This window comes from Boleophthalmus pectinirostris, unplaced genomic scaffold (assembly GCF_026225935.1).
Source record: "Boleophthalmus pectinirostris isolate CB_2022bp ecotype Guang Dong unplaced genomic scaffold, ASM2622593v1 HiC_scaffold_18, whole genome shotgun sequence".
NCBI classification, from domain to species: Eukaryota; Metazoa; Chordata; class Actinopteri; order Gobiiformes; family Gobiidae; genus Boleophthalmus; species Boleophthalmus pectinirostris.
The window spans coordinates 16,018,882-16,039,620 of NW_026571133.1; the positions used below are offsets into that span (position 1 = coordinate 16,018,882).

The window sequence follows — 20,739 nt, forward strand, 5'->3', positions numbered from 1 at the left end:
GAGGTAACTATAGCCATCTGCTTCTATTGACACAGTTCTCTGTGACTGCTTAAATCTACTCTTCATTCACTAGAGCATGATGGAGCCTGTCCAGTAGAAGTCAGTGTTTGAGCATGAAGTTACACCAAACAGAACAAATATCTGAATAGCAGATTGTCACATTGCACAATAAAAAAAATCCATATTGTCCAACACTTTTATGGATTGAACTGAATTAACTTAAAACTGATAATACTACTACCTTATTCTATTTCAATCTGTAATACCAATTTAGAAAAATAAATAACAAATATTGAGCACATGATCACTCACCTGTCTTCTGCTGTTCGGTCTGCTTTGTCCTGACCCAGGCTCTACAGATAAAAGGAAAGCATTAGACGGCCAGTAAAGCTAATTTGTATTAAGGATATTTTACCTGCCCCATGGCTCGTTCGATCTGAGAGAGAAAACTGTACTGAGTCTTATATAATATAGAGCCTGGAGGAGAGTTTTAGTGGTGCTGCTCATAGACACATTAACAGTGAAGCTGTGGAGGCGGCAGCAGCTCAACAGTCACAATGAGGCGAGGTGAGCACTCGGGACCAACGCAACGGGATGTTGTGTAATACAAGAGCATCAGTTTGGGCATTTTGGACTTTGTCTAATCCATGTTTAGGTCCAGTTAAATCCAGATTATTATTCTTTCCTTTGTTAAACCTCTAACTGGGAGTTTGACAAGGGCTGTACAGTTTATAAGAAACTTCAGATTTCAGAAGAAATACATTCATTTTTTTGTATTCATCTTGTGAATATTTCTGAAATCAATATTTAAAGCCATGACCATTCCATGATTATTTTAATGAGAAAAAAATACAACAAATCCAAAGCATTAATGTGAGGAGGAAAAAAAAAAAATCATGATTCCTTTTGTTTAATCATATTGCTCAACCCTAAGCTAAGAAGTCAACAATCTAAAAGGTGTTACTTGGTATAACACAAAATTGCAGAATTATTAATTATATATGAATTTGGCATATTTGCGGTCATCTGCCTTGAGAAAGAACACTTGCTCGTCCTCATGTGGTGCATGTAAATGATGTACAGCACATGTAAAATATCTGAGGAGGAGAGACTGCACTTTGGTTTTTCACAAGTCACACACAAAACAATGTTACACCGAGAGCCATTTCCTCTGTGTAACTCACATTGATTTGATTGTTTTTCAAAATGAAATTAATTTTGTCAAACCAAAAGCTCAGTAAATGACTGAAGAATTGTGAATTACTCACACACCTGTTGTTCCTCTGGTGTGTACCCGTCACGTCAAACACAAATACCTTTCTCGTAACCATTGCTTCATTGTATAAAACCATTAATACAGAAGCTACTTTAGCATACAGTCTGGTCTTCACTGGACCAAGAGCAAGCCTATACTTAAAAATATTTGCAATAATACTTACATAGTATAGCACAGTAAAGATAAGTAGATTGCCAAAGCTAAAAACTAAAAGGCTAATGTATTTCTATATAGAGGCTGCAACTGAGCACCCTCTAAAAACATTATCTCATAATAAAGTAAAACATTAAATTACCATGATGTGCCATTAAAATTTGGTAATGTGAGCCCAAGCATTCAAATCCACAACCTACAACCAGTATTCTAAGTCTACGTAGGCTGAAACTGAGCAGAAACCACGAGTGAGAATGTGACAAAGTGAGAGAAAAGAGGAAGGGCAGCTGCAGAAACAGGGGAAGCTAAGCCCCATGTGAACAAAACAGTTTTACACTAACCTTACGGCTCATTTCTGACGCCTCCTTGCAGCTCTGATCAAAGCCTTCTCCTTTTTGGTCCTCTTCTGGAGCTGAAGTTGAGCTGGGTGCAAGCCAAGGGTCAGTAGGTCAAATTTTACCCATCAATATAATAAAATTACATTACATGATATTTATTATTATATTCTTCTGATCTGATCAGAATGTGGGATGAGGAACAAGCTAAAACACTTGACTGGTTGGCTGTCCATGCAAAGTATGGCAGCAGATAAACTAATTAACCCTTACACTCCTCCCACAAGGAAAACACCCATTTGACTTGCAAATTAACACAAGTCACAGGGAAATGACACAACTCTGTATCATATTTGAGGGCCCTATACTACAGAGAAATGCATTATAACATCCAACAGACTTGCAGGTATGGGCCAGTATAAAGATGCTGTGAAATGTGAAATATATGATTTTTATTCTTCAGTGACATTTTAGCTGGTAACAAAGCCAGTAAATCATATTATAAAAGACATGTACTAAAAAGTGGTTTTACTGACTTGAACTACCGGTTGTTAAAGTCACAGAAGTTAACTCTAATAACTCTAATAGCCAACATAGACTGGAGAATCGCTTAACTTTAGCTTTAACATTTCAAATTAATCTACATATTTCAGTTGGCACACATCATAAATGTTATTGTTGACAGTAGTAGCAACAGCAAAATAAATAGGATTTGTTGGCCTCTAGTGGCTAAAAAGAAACACTGCAGATTTATATTTTTGTAATACTTTGTTACATTGTGATCTTGTTTTTATAAGCTGTACCTGAGCTTATGGTCCACTGTGTCGTCAGTTGAAGCCCCTCTTTCTGTGACTTTGTTAGGCTCTGTTTCAATAGAGTTGTTCTGAGGTAAATCACAGACAGTCTGAGGGGCTTTGCTCTCCTCTGCGCCTGAAGGTGAAAATTTAACAGTTAACTGACATCTAGATCTATTAAATTAATACATAAGAATGTACATCAGCTTTATATACAAAACAATCACTTTTAAATGTATGAATATATTCTTAAATCATTTTGAGATGTTTTCTTGTTTTGGTGGCTGAGTAGCCCCCTTTTCACATTAAAAAGTAAGATCACAAAAGTAAGATCATTACACAAGCAACAATTAGTGCAAAGATTTAACTTATCACTATTATTTCTATTTCTCATGAAAAGCACAGCAGTGACTCAGAATGACTCATTGTTTGCTGAGGTAAAACACTTTGAAACAGAGAATAAATAAAACTAAAAACAGTGATCTTGAGAAAGGCCTTTGTCTTACTGTAGTTATTCAAGTGGGTGGGACCAGGGTCTGCCTCGGGGTGTCCAGCACCAACAGCCTGTGAGTGGGCGCTCTGTGACAACGCACCCTCTTCCTATACACATATACAGCATTTATTTTAAAACAAGATAAAAAGATCAAATTCTCACATGCTTAAAAATTAACTGGCTGTGCGATATGGGCTATGTGGCTTTATAGAGTCTTTACAAATGTGCCTATAGACGCCGACTAGATCTGCAAGCTGCTAAAACTAGATAAAGCGGAGTTTTATAACAGATACATTTCAGAAAAGATATTCATTCAACCAGAAATTTTTAGTTCAGCGCTGCTCAAAATGTCAAATCAAGGACTAAACAGTGCCATAACCAGAACCAAGTACTAGTCAACCTTCATTTGCCTCCACCCAAAATAAATCCACTATTTTGATAAACGTGACAAAAACAGGCACTGCACATGAAGCATCTGGCCGTATAGTGTGACTTAAACAATTTTACATCTTTATTCAGTATAAGTAAACAGCAGAAGTCTGTCTAATGCTGACTAGTGAAGTATTATAATATGTAATATCTACAGAAACATATTTGGCAAGTAAATGACCAAGTGGAGCAAGAAAAAATAAAGGAGATGCTAAGGCTACAAGAAATAGATTGTTAAGCCCATCTATTTGAAGCTGGCGCATTCAAGGACATTCTGATTTGAGGCACAAAACACCAACAGTTATTTGGTTAACTTAGTTTAGCCTCTTGTCAAGATAAGACATTTTCAACCCAAGAAGTATACACAATTTGAGCTTTAGTTTTAAAGATGTGTTGTTAGACATCATAAATGGTCAGTATATAACATAATGAGTCTGTTTACCTGCACAGACTTATGGTTCACGACTGCTTGGGGTTCAGAGCCGGCTTCAGCACCTGAAACAAATACCAATGGTCACTACTGACATCAGTGAAGAAAGGGCTCAGAGTTACAGCATTGTTGCAGGGACCTGCTGGGATTAAGAAGGAACATTATTCACTTGGTCATTTGTTTCAGTGTGTAATCAAACCTTATGCAATGATCAAGATTTATTGAAAATATGAATTCTTACATAATCATAAATACTGAAACAATCGATGTTATGATGTGACAGAGCTCCTGTGCCAGAAAGAGAATACCGGTATATGATATGATATTTTAGAAGAAAATCCCACACACTATCATTAGAAATCTATTCAACCCATGCTTTTGTTTCCCATAGGTCCCATGTCTTTCCATAAATGGTGAAAATGACAATTATACAATGTTTTCAGTGGGAGGAGTGGCTGCTTGCATGGCTGAGATGGCGTTAATGACCACATCTCTCCGTTTGTGGATGTGATTCATGTCTTTGTCTGTGACACGCTCAAGCAAAAAAGACACAGGAGCAGGGATTAGAGCCTTGGAGGCACCACAGTGGACTGACACCTGGCCTTAGAAGGACCTTGGGAAGAAGAGGATTTCACACAACCGTCACAAAACCACCACACTACCTCCATAATAGGCTCTGGCTCAAGACCAACTGTGCTCTCCCTTTAAAGTATTTTTGGAAAACGATTTTTCTAGAGATACAAAAATATGCAAAAAGGGATATGAATTAATGTATAGAATTGAAATAAGAGAAATAAAACTAGTATCACACTACAAGCACTGGTCCTGATCTGATGGTAATGTTAAGGATACAGTTTTCAGATCTGAATTTAAACCTAAATATCTTGTAGTCTAGAGGTAAGTGGTGATTGAACTTCCTTATTGCAAATGTAGGCAATTTTGGACATACAGAGCCAAGACACTAACAAACAAAAAAAAAAATCAATCAATTGACAAAAAAATAGCAAATAAAGCCCTTTAGCCCTGAATCTGTTCATTCTTTTGAGTCTGTGTCTATACTTGTTAGTCATAGTTATAATCTATGACACACATGGTTTATTATGTTATAATATTCATCTAAAATGACTTGACAAAAAAGAATCAAGTCCACAGTTTTCTGCATTAGAAAACTGCAGTGTCATCCAGTGTCCATCCAGTGAGGACCAGGGAGGTGCACGGCAAAAAAAAGTTAGGACAAAGAGCCATAAATTTGTTGGCAAAGAAGCGATTAAAGCTTGCTCAAAGACGCATGAATCACTCCAAATATGACTTTTGGACTAAAAAGTCGATTTTGCATAATAGATCTGCTTTAAAACCTGCCCCGAGGTCTTTGCTCCATTTGAAAACAAAAGTTTAACACTGCTGCTCATTGTATGTGTACTCTGACTGTGTATGTGCTGTTTCTGTGTGTGCTCTGAGCTGTGGTCTTGAGTGGCCTGTGACTTGGATTACAGGGGGATGATCTCTCTCACAGACAACAGTCAATGACAAAAAAAACCTCCTGTAATCTCCTTTTAACTGGATCAAGAGAAAGCTATGCGTAGTAGTACTATTGTCACAATACAAAGAGAGAACAGGTGACAAACAAATGTATGTGATGTGCTGCTTTGCAATTTCAATTAACAAATCATGTTTATGGTATCAAAATTTGACAGTTAAATTTCAAAGCTGTTTCCAATCTAGTCAACTGTAGAAATCTGATTATATACAGTTACCATGTTATATTAACAACAAAACAAATGTGTAATAAACACAGATGTAATGTATAGCTTCCAGATATGGGCAATGTATAAATAAAAGAAAAGAAAAAGAAATATTTTAAAGAATGCAAATCTGAAATATTGAGTGTGTGAAAACACAATTGTGCAATACCAACATTTAAACAATAGTGTTGTGTAAAGTAATATTACTGGTACAGCATAATACATGTGATTCCTGCACAACTGTAGTGCACATATAAGGTAAAGACTTCCTGTTTTCCTGGATTGTCATTCTCATCATGGCACCAGGCTCATGAGATCATTTTCAGACAGTATAAGCCAAAGCTTACAGTCCACTGATCTATGAGAGATCCAGGGCTAAAACAGGACAAGTGCCTGTCAAGCATCTTCAACATTTAGCTCATATTTAGCCATATTTGGTGGAGTGAGTCTTGAGCGTCACCAAAGCACATGGGATACAGTGGTTTTGTCCAATTATAGCTAAAAGTTTAAGTTTTCTTTTAACATGTTTCTTACCATGATGGGTCTCCAGAGCCTCCTGTCTGCTCTGTGTTTCCATGTACACGTTGATGTACAGGGTGGATTTCTCCTTAGCGTCTGAGTCTTCGGCCAGGCTCGCTGCCCTCTTGTCTCCTTCCTCGTTTCCTTCCTTGTCTCTTTTCTCTGTCCTCTTGTGTCCTGTCTCCTCACTTTGGGGACCCTCTGGAGGTCCCACGTCCACGCTGCAGTAGTTGTTGGTTACCTCCTCATTCTTCATGTAATCTTGAATGTCAAACTCTTCGTCCCAATCCAAGTCCTGTCCGGGCTGAAGAGAAAACACAAAATTAGCACAGAATGCGTTAGTTAATATGTTAGTATAGCAATGAATAAACAGCCTTCTTTACATAATTTTGGCTACATCACAATGCTTTTGTCATATTTTGGGTTAAAAACACATTTGTTTTTTATTACATTAAACGGAATATGACTTGTTTCATCGGCCATTTCCTCACCTTGTCAAAATGTACTCAAATCAAGATTTTCAGAATCTGCTTGTTAGTAGATGGTTTAAGATTTATATTCATATACATACATGATACAAATAATATGCACTACGCAGCACTAATTATCTCCTATGGGTCACATATTTTGCAAGTAATTTCCACCAATAGGACTGTATGTAGATTTATGTTTTAACTCACACCTAAACAAGATAAAATGATTAGACACCACCTACATGCACAGATAGTGATAGTGAACTGTGTACGCAAGAGAATAAACACTAATGTAAATCTAGCAGTCTGAAGTGTATTAGATGATGGTGCAGTGTGTGCGTGGGTATTTAGCACATTTTGTAGGTTAAAATCTGTATACATCCTCAATTCACGGGAACCTGCATTATGGGGATATAATCAGGTCCCCATAACATACATTCGTAATTATTAGGTCAACAATATGATTTAAAATTAAGATATGGGTTAGGTTATGCATTTAATAATTATGGCTAAGGTTGTATAGTAGGAGGAGTAGGAATAGAGCGCATGCGTGTGCACGTATGTTGTGCAGTAGTACGAGAAGAGTGAGTGTGTGTGTATATCTTGTGCAGTGGTAGAAGCATAGCGTGTTTGTGTGTGTGTGCGTGTATCTTGTGCAGTGGTCAGAGCAGAGTGCGTGGGCGTGTGGCGCTGGGCTCGTTGTGTGAAGGAGCACCACTTGAGCCGCCAACTCTCTGCTCCATCTGCCTCACTGCACTCATGCCACTCACAAAGCAACTATTTTAGTAATAATTTTGTAAAGTAATGCACATCAAATGCAATTTCTAATAATGCATTGATTATAGCTATGGTAACTGCACAAACAAATTTGACTTACAAAACAGATATGCCTCTGTGTGTCAATGTAAAAGATGCATCATCAAATTATGTTTCAAGCAAAGGTGGTCATGGTATGTTAAAAACAACATCACTGCATTTTTTTGGTAAATTATTAAATTGTGACTCTGCAAAAACAAACACTGGTGGAATTGAAAGCGGTGAAGGATGGTTACACTTATGTCCTTGTGCACTCGCACAAACTGTGTTGTTGTGAATTGTTATCACTGACTGAGAAACTATTGTCCCTAGGGAACATAATAAAGTGAAGTTGAAGTTTACTTCATTGTCCTTACAGGGAATACTGTCCACTGTATTTGAAATTTTCATTCATGTATCTTTCTTGATAATCCAGCCACAATTTACACATGTGTAGAACACTGAAAATAGATTTTAGAAATGCTGCTGCAGGATACACTTGTAATTAAAGCAATAATAATTAATATGAAAAAGATAGTTTGTTGCAATTAACATTTTGCAACTAGTGGGGCAGCAAAATAAATGTACCTATTTTGGTTTAAAACACACTAAACAAATTTTACAATTGTCTATTTAGGACAGGAGATCGTCTGAAGTGTTTGAAATGTTGTTGAGTTTAAAGATAGTAGCTGCAAAAAAACAAAATCAAGATAACGCTACTATGCACTTTGGAGTTGACAAGATTTCAATTTTTCAAATGATCAATATGAAGAGATTTATGAGCCCTCACCTCCTCCTCAGCTGCAGGGGTCTGGCATGAAGCTTCTCTGCTGTCTTGGGGGGTCCGCAGCTGCTCTAGCTCCTCACACAGCTGCCTCTTCTGGTTCTCCTGCTCCTGCACCCTGCCCCAAAGACAACATAAAAATATTCAATAACTCACCCAACTCCCGTTTCCAAAAAGGGATGTGAGGTATTTTTAACCATCTACAAAAGGTGAAAGGAGAGAACATTGGACATACTGTACCCAGTCCGCAGGCCCATGCAGTGTCCCATTCTGTTTCCCAGGATGACCACTATCAGCTTATCCACTGAGCTTTTACAACTTTAAAAATCACTTTCTCAAATTCAAACTTTTCAAGAAAAATAACCACTACAGAAGCAGGTCCATCTCTTCACCATAGCACCATTCTTCCAGGCCACACAATGTCCCTAATTGGTTTTACACATACAAAAAGTCGTGCTACACCTTTAACAAGCCTTCTTGCCTTTTCTTTCTGCTAAATAATGCTTCACCCTGGCAACAGAGGTTCACTAAGACTCCTAGTTATAATATCAAGCAGTGTTTTATATTCAGTACCAAAGGGGCATGAGCAGCTCCAAACCAGGGAAAACCCTCAGATTTTACCCAGGATTGGACCAAAGCCCACACTGTGAGGCGGGATCTCCAAAGGTTCAAGAGGTCAGAGAGCAGCTTAAGGCAGACTGCATAAAAGTGACCAATTAAGGTAAAGCTGTATAGAGCAGAGAGTCCACAGAGTTAGGATTCAATCTGAACTGCACATTAGTTTCCTGCATAAGACAAGACAGACTTTTATTCGTTGCCATGTAACACACAAAAGGTGAAATATCTACATTCAAAGTATAAACTATTCTCCAAATGGCAGCTTGGTGGTTGAGTGGGTAGTACTCTCACCTCACAGCTAGAAGGTTCCAGGTTTTATTTCTATACATAACAAATCACAGTTCATGTTGTCAGTGAGAAAGGCATGCTCCTGTATTTACTGGACCTAGGGTAACTGCTGGCACTTTATGATGCTAAGGCTAATGCTAATGACAGCCTAATTAGGTTTAAAAAATAAATAAATTTTATTATTTTTTTTAAAAGCTAATAACACAGGGCACATGACAACAAAGAATAAAACAAATAAGACTTCAATGACCAAAACCTTTACAAAACAGAACAACCTAGCATGTAGTATTATCACATTTATCAAACAAGGGATGCATTTTTCATTATTCACAATTCACAACTCCTAATGTCTACAAGTACCACTTTTCTGTTATTTCCCTAACATCACTGCTTTACAACATTCTTAAACATGACAGCTCGTTTCACCCCAGAGTTTTCTATCTAAAACACTACCCAAACTATCTAAACATGAACTTCTGACTCCACCCACTAATTCATTCATCCAATGACAGCCTCATGCCTCCTTATAACGTCCAAATTACGCACTCTGTCTCAAAATAGCAAAACTCATGTACCTCCTTCACTCCAGGTGTTATACATAAAAAACACACGAGCATTTGACAGCCCACACGTTCACTCAAACACTCACCTGACAGAGAGGTGAAGAATCTCAGTACGGGACCTCCTCATGTTACTGGCCATTTTGATGAGCTCCTTCTCCAATGAGTCCGTGTACTGGGCCAGCTGGTCCAGGCTGTGGGCCCAGTCCGCCCTCCTGGTGTCCAGCTCGGCCCGGAACGCCTGCCAAAAAGAGGCCGAAAAGGTCAAAATTTCAATATGGTCCCCAGCATCCAGGCAGTCTTCAAAAGCATCAAAATGATGCAACTTTCATCCTTGCAAAAAGTGAAAAGGAAAATTCCTGGTTAAGAATGCTACTGCTACCTCATTTGCTGTTTAGAGCCAAACGTGTGTAATGAATGCACACAGTAGCAATAATGAGGCGGGAGGGGAAGCAAAAGAGAGAAAGAGAGAGATAGAGAATCAAAGTGCCAGAGGAGGAGGGGAGTACAACACACGGACTACAGCACTGCACAGCGCGGATGGGGCCTGGTGGACAGTTATGTAAGTGAAAGATCTCCACAGAAAAATGAAAACGTGGGTGGGAAGATACAGAGAAAATGCAGATCGGCAGCAGCAGAGTTATGCAGAGGGAGAGAAGGCAACAGGTGTTAGTCGCCGTGGGAGACGCATTACATAAAGCTGGATTCAGGGTTTCCACTTTTATTTTTGAAGGCTGTGTCATTGATTATTATTATTTTTTTAATCAAAACAGTACAAAGGTTCTTAAATGATTCTGATTTACTTTTTAATCTTTATTCAGAAAACTATTTTATATTAGTTTGGCATATATCTCCCATTCTTATCTCAGCATATGAGAGCCATTTTTCTTCACTGATAAGGTTTAGAAACAGAAATATACTTGAAACTGTATGGTGCTAGAGATTAATATTTTACAGTTAATTCATTTGTTGATTATAAAATACAGTAAGTGCATGAAAATGTGTATGACCTGAAGTGACTTGTCTGTGTTGAATCCCATTTTTGTGTGGTCGTCCAGCAACCCTTGCACTGTACACATCACTGTGCCTGTTTCTTCTAGTAAATTATGTTTCTAGAAAAATATCAAAAGAGTTAACCTATAAGCATATAATGTGAACATAAATGAACAAGATGAGACCGACCAGTTTGTTGACAATGTTCTTGAACTCTTGGGACATGTGCTCTGGACTGGGCCCCTGCATCATCAGTAGCACCTCTTTGTCCAGGGTCTCATCCAGGGAAGTGGTGCTCAGAGGGTCCACCCCCACCAGAGGCTGCAGCAAAACAAGAGTTACACGGTGTTTTTATTTACTATACTGTGAATACAATGACAGCAGAGTTCTGGGGTACAGACCTCCAGAGGAAACTGGGCCAAAGCCAACTCGGACTGTAAAGATCCAGTGATGCTCTGGTTTAACCTGTAAGCCACTGACAAGGAAAGGCCCCTGAAGAATAAATAAAATAATCATTATATAAATATACAAAAATAGCACTAGGGCATCTGTGATCCCCCCCACATACCCGATGAGGTCTGGATGCAGCATCTGCATTTGGTTCTCCAGTTTGCTCTTGTCTGCTCTTAACAGCTGAATGGGCAGAATTGACAGTAAAAACAAAGAAAAAAAACATGTTTGAACTGCCTGTACTGTACTACTGTACTACTGTAACAACAGCCCATCACTTTGTGTTCAACTGGCACATGGCTGTATTTAAAAGTCAGTGTGACTCAGTGCTGTACTTGCAGCAACCTCAGAGACCTGCAGGTTTCCAGGTGACAAGCTTCCCACACGATTACCTCATCACTCAAAAACTAAAGTGAGGGCTTCAAACACGGAGCAGCTCTCCTGACATAGTTCTGTAAAATTTAGAATAGAACAAAACACACCTCTGTGATGGATGAGTATTCTTCTACTGTAGCCTTCAGCTCATTTATCTGCCTCATTTTCTGTAAAATACAAAGACACATTAAGTACTGTACATGAACTATAATTTTATACATAATAATTTATATTTTGGTAAAGTGCATATCTTAAAATGCTCTATAGTTACTATAAAAGTTACCACAGTGACTACTACTGCTGTCACATTGTGTGACTCTTTATGAATATTACAGCTCTCACTTGAGTAAAAGTACACATATTCCCCCCAAGGATTTTTGGCAATACAAATTACACTCAATTTCTCTGAGCAATACTAGGATATAGTGACATTTCAACACAGCTCCAAATTTCCGGCAGCTGCAATGCGCAAATATGAACACCGACTGAGGCTGGCAGAAAAGGAGCAATAAGAATGGAGTAAACATTAATCAAAACTGTCCCTGACCTCTTGTAGCTCTACATCCTTTTCACTCAAGACCCCATCAAAAGAATGAATCTGCACCTGCAGAACATGTAATACAAAGATACAGTTTTTTTATTCAAAGGAAGAAGATATTGATTAAGAAGCCAGGTAATGTGTGGGTAAAATAGAAACAGAATAATATAATAAAATGGCAGAGAGTTTGTCTGAGGAGAGGGGCACCTGAAGGTCAGCGTTAATGTCACACAGCTCCGAGATCCGCTTCTGAAGCTCGTCCGTCTCCATGGTGACCTTAAAGTTCTGCAGAGACAGCGTCAGTTTAGACTTGTCACTGGGTTAATGTTTGAGCGGCACAAGAGTACGTTACTGCAACTAATGAGATCTAACTAAAGTTCTACCTCTTCCTGAAGAGAAGCGATCTTTGCAATGAGACTCTGGTTCTCTCTCTCCTAAAACAGCACACACAGACATCAGTGACATTTTAAAATGAATTCATTAGCAGTTTATTATTATTCATGTGCATCATGATTTAAAGAACAGGTACAAAATCTAACGTTTTCAGGCAATATTTCTGGGGTCCGTAACCATAGACGTGTTATTACTTTGCCTGAAATGTTCCACAGTATGGTATTACACTTGTCTAAAATGCATTTATTCAGTTATAGGTTTTTTTTTATTAATCAAAAACATCTTGTGTTTTTGCTGTGAGCTGAGTAACCTCTCCACAGATATGACTTGTAACTAGACTTTGTGCCATTTCCTGTTTGTTTCTATGGAGAAAGACAAATACTGTGCTTTTCTGTGGAACACTCCAGGCAAAACAATAAGATCATCATAGAGACAAGCAGATGACAGACCCATTGCCATAAAGACATGGTGCACTTTTAAGTAATAGTATTGCGAAAAAACTTTGATTTATCTTTAAAACACTCCCTTAGTCCAGGCTTGGGACTGATACAACGTGTAAAATCACAGGACAAGGTTACAGAATTAGTGCCTTAAATTGTGAATCCCCATATATTACAAATTATTTTTCACAACATAACACAACAGCAGCCACGCCTGATACTGGAATGGAATAGAGGGCTTTTCTCATAGATAGCCAGCAGAGCCTTAGAGGACATTTTCCAAAACATATTCTTAATTTGAAATGTTTTCACAATACAAGGATGGCTGCAAAATCATATCAGTCCCTATAATCTTAATTTGAGTACTACAGCCCTAGATTAACTTTCATTTAAAGTTCAGGTTTGCGTAATGCCTATTTAATTAATTTACCTAATACCCCATACGCACACAGCGGATTATCAAAGGTTAGATCTCTGTGGACTGACCATGTGTTTGCTGTGAGCAGAGGCACGAGCCCGACCCTCCTCTGTATTACTGAGTGTAGCCTTCATCTCCTCCACTTCATCTTTCAACATCTTCTCTTTCTGAGCCAACTGCTGATTTCTACACAAAGGAAAAAATATAAGAAATACAATCATGACATAATAGTAAACACACACAAAAAACTTTCTCTTCAGTTTGTTAATATGCATCTCCTCATATAAAGCATCTATGTGTATCTTCAAAATGTGTATCTTCGAAAATCAGATACTAATCAACACTAAAAATATTGAAACTAGATACTTATTTGAGCAGGTATTGATACTACAACTGTCACATTTACATAACTCAAATGAGTGGTAGAATGATCCTGGGCTGTATCAGAACCACTATGGGACCTACCTGCACGACTGAGGAACAAGAAAGGACTGCGGTTTAATGTTGAAAATGACATTGTGTTGTCTAGGAGTTTTTTGTTTTTTTTTAACTATCATTGTGGTATTGGAATCAGTATTGAGTATAATGTCTACTTCTTACTATCAAAATTGAGTTTTAAATTTTAGTATAGTAGTGACAACACTGCTATATATTATGCATCCTTACGTCTTGGCCTGGTTCCTCAGTCCTTCACTTTCTTCAACTAATTTTTGGTTGGTGTCCTCCATGCTCTCCACTACCTGCTTCAGCTTTTTCACCTCATCTTGCAGTTTTTGGTTATTCAGCTGGAGATCGGTAACGCAGTACATAAGCTCTGATGTCTCACTAGAAAAAAAATACAACTTTTAGTGCATCTAGGCCATGAGTGGGCGAGAGATACATTGCCTTTACTCTATAAGCAGAATCAAATCACTTACAATTCAACCCTGGAAACCTCTCCACCAAAAGCCTCCAAGCTTCCAGAGGTCATATTTAGCAGCATAGATCTTCTCGCTAAAGTGAAAATACAGAAAACTATAAAAATGATATAAGATGAGCGACCATAAAACATATCAATGAAATACTACTACCAGTACAAATAAAAATGATGAAAAACTATTCTCAATGTAAACGTATGTGACAGATGCTATGTAATGGCAACAAAAATCTAATGAATTAGAGCTGGCTATTATTGAACAAATCTAGATAAATGGTTCTCAAAATTTTCACATCGAGTACCGCTCAAAAGATTTGGCTTTCCAAATACTACCAGATCTAAACTTGGTCTATTACAGGTCTAATTTAGGAATGAGAAATACTAAAATTGAACTACAACAAAGGTCTAACCTAGACAATACCCAAAGCAGTACCAAAATGTGGATGAATAAATAGACTTTAAATAAAGCAAATATTATAGCAAATATATTTCACACCACTGGAAAGAGCTTGTTTGTTAATGCTCTGAATTGGTACATATACCACAGTTTGAAAACATGAATGAGTCATAATGATGTAAAGCAGTAGTGTTTCTCAGTCTACACCCTTAGAAAACTAGAAACTGAATTACACACAAGACAAATCACCTGATATGCTGTCTCTCATTTTCACAGAGTCTTGTGTGACCTCCTCTGCAGTCTCCTCCCTGCGGAAAGAGAACAAGAGAGAAGCTATAATCTATATATAGTTTTCTAGCCTACAGAGGAAACTTTGTAAACTAAGAGTCATACAGGGTTATATATTCAGTGGCCAGTCAACAGTTTAAAAAAGTTTCAGTGGTATGTTCCGAGTTATTTTTATAAACAAAAATATGTATAATTGTTCTAACTTTCAAACAATTTTATTATGAAACATACTGCGAGAAATATGCCAGTTATTTTTTACCATTGCATATCCACCTACACAGCGATGACTCAGAAGACAACAGCTGATTTGGTTGACGTATAAAACAAACAGTTTAAGGGGAGATTTTATATGGCAAACATACAGAGGTTCAGAAAGTGCATATGCCAAATGTTTTAAAGATAAGCAAATTTGATTCAAAATATAAGACAGTAGAATCTCCTCTGCAAATAACAAAATACTATCTCTTTAAAAATGCAGTTGTACCTGTTTACTAGTAGTTCACTGTGCAAACACATTCTGCAATTCCTTGGATTCTTGTATAAATTTACATTAGGGCTGGGAATCACAAGTTTCCTTACACTAAATAAGCAACAAGTGTGGTCCCAAGCAAATTGCCAAAAAGTACCAAAACATACTCTTGGCAATATATAAATGATAACAAGCCTGTGTCACCAAATACAGTATCATGATATCAGTATTTCAATATTCTTGGACACCCCTAATTCATATCATATTTCAGTTTTCTCTCAAATGTTAAAAGCTGCATTGTGTAACTTTTCTGGTGGAAGGTCCTTAGCCCATTTGTTTCTATGGAGATGTCATTGCTCTACCTGGAACATTCCACAATATGACATTAAGCACCTCTACCTTACATTTACTCAATTTCATAGCACAGATCTGACCTGTCCTGGTCTGATCTTATCTCCATGAAGATAGAAAGTTTTAATACCAAATTGTGAAACATTCCAGACAAACATCTCCATGAAGACAAGTATTTAGTGGACCCTGTGTGTGTTCACCCATTGTTGCGGCAGTCGTCGATCCACTCCCTCATGACGGCATGGTAAGTGTCCAGGTCAATGGAGACGTCTTTGTGCTCAGGGTCCAACATGTTACACAGCTCCTCCAGACCACTGTCCTCTGAGGAGCGGCTGGTCGTGTGACGCAGGTAATCCACGATATGGGACACGTACACTTTACCTGAGATTAAAAGCACATTATAATAGAGATGTCACAAAATTCAAATCCCGATAAAGTATTTTCACGATATGCATCTCACGGTATGATATTTATTGCGATATTTTGTGGAGGCTGAAATAATTATGAATATGCTAGTTTTTCCTTTTAAAATGCCTTGAAAAGACTTTGGTTCTGTCATAATTCAAAGAACTGAGATTTAAAAGTGCTTAATAATAGTTCTTCATGTAGTCTGCACTTAAACAGGCCAAAGGATCATGGTCTGTGTAGCTCCCTCTGTTTTGCTACTGCACCATAACAATGAATTTAAGCAAAGAGACTTATAGTATGATATATTGTCACTTCCCATGATATTGTGAGACTTTTGACAATACGATACCATGATATTTCGGTTATTGTTATATCCCTACTTTATATTAATACAATATGATAATGCTTTAAGAAAACGAAAAGACCACACAGCAACATAAGCCCAAACATACATCCACCACTGAAAATAAATAAGAGACCAAGTATAACCACCATCAGGGACAACAGAAAAACACTCCTTGATTTCCTCATATTGTAAACTAAACCAGGCACAACAGGCACATTTCTGTATCAATTGAGTTCAAAAATTCTTGTGTACCTTTTATTTATTGCAGTGTTTCCCACAAGCTTATATAGAGACTATGGTGGCACAATCGTTACCAATCCTTTTATTTAAAACATGTGAGTAACTGTAACTATGTTTAACTGATAGAAAAAAAAAATCCAGAATAAACATAGTTACTTTTATTATACAATGAAGAACCACCATAGTCTCTTAAATTAATGAAAACCACCACATTGAAAAATAAGATGGTGTAGTAATTGACAGGCTTACACTCATGTAAAAACATACATTCCTCTTCCTCTACATTACAAATAATAACTAACATATCAAAGAAAATAAATGCAATTAGTCACCTGAAATAGATCTCTGAAAAGTAGCGGATGAAGAAAAAAAAATATTCCTGAGTCGATAAAAACTTCTTAACTTGAAATTGTCTCACCTCTTCTTCTGAATGAACAAACTCACAAACTGCTCATAGCGCGTCCAATGCCACAGGCGGGAAAAGCACAGGCCACTACAGTGTGACTGCCTCAATAAACAGGCTTTCACTACATTCAAAGAAACTACATGTATGCTTACTATCCATCATCAGCTGCCTATATGCAGGACCACATGTGACCCAAGTATGGAGAGTTGTACTAGAGTAAATGTGTGGTGTATACCTCTTCGCTGTGTGTCGCAGGCGTGGAAGATGGTGTCGAGCAGGTTCTCTTCACAAATGAGGCTGATTTCTGCCATATTCCCCTTTTTCCCATCTGCTGTGGACATTCCTAAAATTGCATCAAACAGTAAGAGTTGTGTAAGAGGAAACAACACATGATACAGAGGCCTGGAGGCACAGCAACAGTCACTGTGGAGCATCAGACAGACAAGCAAAAATATCTCAAGGCCACAGCTTTTATTACTTGGTCACAATGTATGTCGTTTACAGATTTTCTTTTTCATTCATAGACAGTGGACATAGGGTCAGGGTAAAGTCAGTTAAAGAAAGAGCAAGGTACAGATTTATGGATACAGTGGAACAAGAGATGCTGTGAGAAAAGAGGACACAGTTGAATAAGTGAATGTGAGAAATACAATATAAATAATATTTTGAAAATATCTTGACAAACTCCAGGCCACTAGAATAATTGTCATCATGATTTTCATTATAATCAAGTAGACCTGTTTTTTTGTATTATAAACTATGTGTCATAACCATAGCCTAAACGGAAAAGGACGCTTACTTCTCCAGTCCCAAAAGTTCCCATTTTTATTCCTCCAAAGCCTAATCAACTATTTAAACCACATGTACTGCCAAAGGTTGGGATTACAAAGTCCCAGTGCAATGATTATGGTCACAAGACAGATAAGAAAAAGTTTAAGGTGTAAGAATAGCAAATGTTTTTTGCTTTTCATTTAATATCGTCAATATATGAAAGCTGGAACTATATATTTTTGGGCTCAATATTATTACATTATTGTGTGGTACATTTTCTTTGCCATACTGGAAAATTCTGGGATATTTTTTGGCTATATGATAAGATTCAAAGCTATAAAAGATTGAAATAATAACTTCTATGCCTCATACCAAATGCAAATTAAGTACTTAAGTGTTTCATTCTGCCATTTTTCTGTTGCAGCTCATGATTTTCTAATAATATTGAACATTTAAAATTGTTTTTGAGGATTAAATCTGATCTTGGGTTATTGTGTCAGTGGCATAAATTACTTTCAGTATTATTGTTTATTGTCTACATTTACTCCAGCAATATATCACACTTCAAAATTTGTTATCATGACAAGCCTATGCATGCCTAAACTTGAGCGAACCTCTTACCCCCTTACCTGTATCTCCCATAGACAGCCTCTTGACCACCAGTGCTGGGTAGGGCACCTCACACTCCGTGGTATTCGTTGCATCGGCCGAGCTAAAGTTCAGGTTATATGACGCTGTTGTGTGAAACGGCGTGAAAGTGTGCATCGTGGGCGGACTCCTTTTGGCTCTCTCACTGTCAGGCTGCACAGACTGCTGCCCTCGCGTAAACGTGAAGTATGGGGAGTCATTTGTGTTGTTTGTGGGCGTGGAACAATACCTCTGCCACATTTTAACATGCTTCAAATCGTTTCCATCTGCTCCTTTCCTCTCCCCAAGCGTACTAGTTATAGTGTAGGTCACATTGGATGTAGTAGGTTTGTAATTGGGAGTTGCAGGAGTAGCCACAGGAGTAGGTGGGCCCATGCTGGTTCTATTGGAGGCTGCAGAGCTGGGCATTCCCATAGCTTTGTCCTTCTCCCGGTCTATGAGTTCCCTGTAGAGCGCCCCCTTCTTGAGCAGAGCCTCTAGGTTGCTTCTCAGGCCACACTGGGGACTATCATAGCTGCTGGAGGAGAATTTGGGGATCTGAAAAGGCGAGTTGGGCTCCCGTTCACGGCGCCACTGGATTGTCTGCAGTTTCTTACAGATGCTGTCCACGGGGTTGTGGCGCCGGGTGGGCTGGGGCGTACAGTACTCCATGGTGCAGAAGGAAGAGGCCGAATGATGGATTCCTCACAACAGGAGAGGGCAAATTCTGGAGAAAATCAGGGACAAATGTCTTATCTGATCCGATTTACAAATACATATACATTAGAAATTTGGCCAAATAGAGCATGGATTGAATTTGATTCAAATGCAAAACATTTTTGGACTTTTAGTTAAAAGGTGCACTGCATAACTTTTCTGGTGGAGAGTCCGCCACCTGCTTGTCTCCATGGAGATATGTCATTGCTTTGTCGTAAATTTTCCAAACCTATTATCTCCTTGAAGGCAAGCATTACCAGGGCATCACATCTGTGGAGAGACAGCTCACTCACAATGAGAATGCATGAGTAATTGAAAAAGTATAAGATAAATACATTTCATGCTATACTGTAAGATTCCAGGCAACATCTCCATGGAGACAAGCAGGTGCTGAACTCCCACCAGAAAAGTTACACAGTGCATCCATGTTAAAACTGGAATGTTCACTAAACATTCTTAAAACTCTTAAAACTTGACTCTTGACTAAAAACTTTTTACTGCTGCAGAACTCAGTTAATAGAAATCATATTAAATCTCAACAAAGAAGTTGATGATGAACAGCTCCACACTTCACATTCTCAAAAAAACAAGAAAGCCCCAGATCCACAGGTGTGCACACAGGCCAATTATTATTGATCTTACAAGACACACTTGCAATCAAATTAACACTAAAATACATTCATAATAAAACACTCAAATATTTCAAACGAAAACATTAAATAATTAACAGAGAGTTTTACCGAGGGGACTGCACCTGTGCCAGCACATAGCACGTAGACGACAGAAACCAATTCATAAACGCAACATATTATTTTGTTAATCATTCATCTAATATCAGCTTATGCATTCTTTGCTCTTAAATTCCCCATTACTGATCCTTGCACACGCATGCATGTAATATTTAGGGTTGGATGTTACCTCGAAAAGCGGTGAGAGAAAAAGTCTGCGGCCAAATGTTTGTCCAAACACAGCACAGGCAGCATAAGCAGAGTGCTGAGACTCAAAGTGTTAAAGCCACACGGGGCGCTCAGGAGTCTACAATGAGCAGACCTATACCCCCGCCTAGTGGCAAATGCAGGCCATAGCAGCTCCATAAAGATCATTTTTGCCTGTATTTATAGATGGCAGTGTCAGTAATAACTTAAATGCAATTAGTGCTCATACTGGCAATTGCAAGCAAGTCTAACCTGTCAGTTTTATTATGGATTGAAAATGACCCCATCATACCAACTTTGGCAATTAAAAAAATATTTGCAGGAATTTAAAGTTCAAATTATGTTTTGCTCCAAGGCATATTTGTAAAATAAGTTTCGATTAAGCTACAAAGATTTTTTTAAGTAAGCAGAAAAGAACAAAACACAGGGACGCGTTTATGTTTTTTTAGTCTTCAATGAATATAATTTAAACAAACATTATATCTTCTATAAATACATATGTCCATTTGGTGTAGTCAGTCACACTTACCCTCAACAGTTGCTTGTCCTGAAACATCTTCATGATTTCTTGT

The 20,739-nt window shown here is 38.0% G+C and overlaps 1 protein-coding gene across 6 annotated transcripts in view; it reads right to left on the minus strand.

Annotated features, from left to right (window-relative positions):
• The window catches only part of lrmp (lymphoid-restricted membrane protein), a 29,342-nt gene extending 9,096 nt beyond the window's left edge, over positions 1 to 20,246 (minus strand). For 5 of the 6 annotated variants that reach the window (XM_055153233.1, XM_055153231.1, XM_055153235.1 and 2 more), the window contains exons 1-24: positions 20,151 to 20,246; positions 18,518 to 19,242; positions 17,353 to 17,460; positions 15,918 to 16,098; positions 14,859 to 14,917; positions 14,214 to 14,289; positions 13,963 to 14,121; positions 13,365 to 13,482; positions 12,429 to 12,479; positions 12,253 to 12,330; positions 12,055 to 12,111; positions 11,615 to 11,674; positions 11,251 to 11,315; positions 11,084 to 11,174; positions 10,872 to 11,003; positions 10,700 to 10,801; positions 9,779 to 9,930; positions 8,230 to 8,341; positions 6,187 to 6,475; positions 3,923 to 3,975; positions 3,065 to 3,158; positions 2,568 to 2,694; positions 1,771 to 1,852; positions 313 to 353 (exon numbers count right to left, since the gene is read on the minus strand). In XM_055153233.1, the coding sequence (XP_055009208.1) occupies positions 313 to 353; positions 1,771 to 1,852; positions 2,568 to 2,694; positions 3,065 to 3,158; positions 3,923 to 3,975; positions 6,187 to 6,475; positions 8,230 to 8,341; positions 9,779 to 9,930; positions 10,700 to 10,801; positions 10,872 to 11,003; positions 11,084 to 11,174; positions 11,251 to 11,315; positions 11,615 to 11,674; positions 12,055 to 12,111; positions 12,253 to 12,330; positions 12,429 to 12,479; positions 13,365 to 13,482; positions 13,963 to 14,121; positions 14,214 to 14,289; positions 14,859 to 14,917; positions 15,918 to 16,098; positions 17,353 to 17,460; positions 18,518 to 19,187 (2,957 nt within the window). In that variant the 5' untranslated portion in view covers positions 19,188 to 19,242; positions 20,151 to 20,246. The remainder of the gene's footprint in view (positions 1 to 312; positions 354 to 1,770; positions 1,853 to 2,567; positions 2,695 to 3,064; positions 3,159 to 3,922; positions 3,976 to 6,186; positions 6,476 to 8,229; positions 8,342 to 9,778; positions 9,931 to 10,699; positions 10,802 to 10,871; positions 11,004 to 11,083; positions 11,175 to 11,250; positions 11,316 to 11,614; positions 11,675 to 12,054; positions 12,112 to 12,252; positions 12,331 to 12,428; positions 12,480 to 13,364; positions 13,483 to 13,962; positions 14,122 to 14,213; positions 14,290 to 14,858; positions 14,918 to 15,917; positions 16,099 to 17,352; positions 17,461 to 18,517; positions 19,243 to 20,150) is intronic. The other variant, XM_055153232.1, reaches the window with a different exon arrangement.
• Between the last annotated feature and the right edge of the window lie 493 nt (positions 20,247 to 20,739).